Source organism: Stegastes partitus, unplaced genomic scaffold (assembly GCF_000690725.1).
Source record: "Stegastes partitus isolate 25-593 unplaced genomic scaffold, Stegastes_partitus-1.0.2 Scaffold36, whole genome shotgun sequence".
Taxonomy (NCBI): Eukaryota; Metazoa; Chordata; class Actinopteri; family Pomacentridae; genus Stegastes; species Stegastes partitus.
In genome coordinates this window covers 99,898-102,256 of record NW_007577767.1, presented here as the reverse complement: position 1 = coordinate 102,256, position 2,359 = coordinate 99,898, and the positions used below count along the sequence as shown (strand labels likewise).

Genomic DNA, 2,359 nt, shown 5'->3' with positions numbered 1-2,359 from the left:
GACCACAATCTATGAGTTAAGTCTGTTCACCTTTATTGACCTTTAACTAATATTAAACTAACATCGGCCACAACTTACTCCCTAATACACGACTTGTTTTGTTTTTGACAGTGTAGTTCCTCTAAAGACAGTTTTTTAAAAATTAGAAAAAAGAGTTAAATGAAGCTCTCTTTCAGTCCCACTCACCACTCCAGGACGCCTCTCCTCTCTCGCCAGACCACCTCCTTCCACACCTCGTCTTGTTTAACGGGGTCTCTCTTGTCCGGGTTTAGTGCAGCTCCGTCTCCGGCGGCCCACCGCGTCCTCTCCGCCGGTGCCTGGCTGGTTGTCGTCCTCGTCCCGTTGGATCGCTCAGGTAGCCGGTAACCTGCGGAGGACGCGCGCCGGGCGTTGTTCAGGTCCATCAGGTGGATTAAAAAGCAGCACAGCAGCTCAGAGTATCGATTTAAACGGAGCACAGATCGGTCAGTCAGTGCGCGTAAAATGAAGCGGAAGGTAGTTTGAGCGCCAGTGAGCGGGATGAGAGAGAAATCACTGCCGGTTTGTTTACGTTTCCAAGGAAACCGTGTTCCGGCAGAAGCTTAAGAAGCTGAGGGGGAAAAACCAGCTTCAATATAAGAAGAAGAAGAAGCTTTATTGTCATTGTACAAAAATACAGCAAAGTTTCGTTTGGCATCCTATTTGTAGCAGCTAATATGGTCACAGTTCTAAGAAGAAAAAAAAAAGTTAAAAGTGAAATAAATAATAAAATTGCTGTAATATATTGTTCAAACAGGACATGATTAACTGGCAGGGAGGCTCAGTGGACGGCAGCACTTTAAAATCACCTTTAAAAACCAGTTTCAACAGCAATTCTTAGAGCAATTTATTATTATTTTACAGTCATATCATTGTTAAATTACACATAACTAGTAAAACTCACAGAAAAAAAGTACTTATTTACTCACTAACTGTAAAAAAGAGGAAAAAAAGAAAAGCAGGCCAAAGTATAAATGTCCACATCAAAAATGTGTTGTTTTCTATAAATTTTAATTTGACTGTAAAATTACACAATTAAAAAATAATAATAATAAAAAATCCTTTTCTAAATCTACAAAAATGTTGTTATTTTGCAGATTTTGGCCATTTGAAAGAAAAAGAATATACTGAAGAATGAAAAATGGTAAATAAAGCAACATTTTAGCATTTTAACAACATTCCGTTCTGGAATGCGCCGCTAGGTGGCAGCAACTTGTAATTGAATTTCCCTTCTGGGATAAATAAAGTATTTTTCATTTCATTTCATTCATTTCATTTCATTTTCCCACCTTTTTTGTTAAACTACAGATAATAAATAAATCATAGGAAAAAAATCAATTACTTTACATTTTAATTGGAAAAAAAAAAGAGTCAGGCCTAAACTGTAAATAATGTCAAGATCAAAAATCTGTATTGTACAACATGCAAATAGACCTCTCTTTTGGCTAAAAATAGATAAATAAACAAAACTAAACTACCATTTTTGATGTGTATCTGGTTAGAAAATGGTTAAATTTAGCAAACAGCAACAACAGGATGTGTTAACAATGCGATCCTGTCCCCCGAAATGTCCGCCAACTTCTCCAAGCCCTGCAGGTAGAGTGCGTATATATTTTCGTTCAGTGTTTGAAAGCTCAAAATTGAGACTAATTTATTTTAAAAAATGCACCACAACATCGGTAGCTGCACCACACACATCACATTATGCTTACTAATGATTGCCCAGAAGCACTTGGTCATAATTTCATAATATGAGCTGAATTGCCATTAAAAAATAAATAAAAGAATTAACATGCTGCCACACAAACATTTGTCAGGATAGCTAAGTGAAATGTGGACCTAACCAGGGGAGACTACTCAGGGTCACACAGAAAGGATAAGGTTTTAGATCAAGAGCTCCTCAGGTTCAGTAAACACCAGCATCCATCAGTGAAACTTAGTGAAGTTCCACTGATGAATGCGGACCAGGCCTGTCTGAACGGACATTTAAGTGAAGTGTCCAGCCTCCCCCTGCTGCCCCAGGGAAATTACCATCTGCTGAACAGAAAGATGGGAAATGTAGCCTTCCTGTGTGCAGACATAACCTCCCAGACTGTGGCGGCAAATGGTAAAATAGATGTTCCTGTTGCTATACCTTGAAGAAGGCCCGTGACACTGCATTTTGTCTTTCAAAGTACTTTCTGTTCTTTGTTTGCATGTGCTTTAGACAAGACCAACATGTCAGCAAAGTGAGCATCTCTTTAATATCTACTGCAACAAGGCCTTTGTCTTAGAGGAGTATTATTCTCTAATTAAAATCTGAAATGTACTGTTTCTGCCCAAGAAAGTGCTTCCCTTTAAA

The 2,359-nt window shown here is 38.4% G+C and overlaps 2 protein-coding genes across 2 annotated transcripts in view; both read right to left on the bottom strand.

Moving 5' to 3' along the window:
* cimip5 (ciliary microtubule inner protein 5) overlaps positions 1-469 on the bottom strand; it is a 2,775-nt gene extending 2,306 nt beyond the window's left edge. Inside the window, 2 exon segments of the mRNA XM_008301778.1 lie at positions 187-238; positions 241-469. Coding sequence (XP_008300000.1) covers positions 187-238; positions 241-404 — 216 coding nt within the window. The 5' untranslated portion in view covers positions 405-469.
* Positions 1-2,332, bottom strand: part of slc66a3 (solute carrier family 66 member 3) — a 16,493-nt gene extending 14,161 nt beyond the window's left edge. The window contains exons 1-2 of the mRNA XM_008301784.1: positions 2,328-2,332; positions 234-238 (exon numbers count right to left, since the gene is read on the bottom strand). The gene's annotated coding sequence lies outside the window, so the exon portion shown is untranslated. The remainder of the gene's footprint in view (positions 1-233; positions 239-2,327) is intronic.
* Between the last annotated feature and the right edge of the window lie 27 nt (positions 2,333-2,359).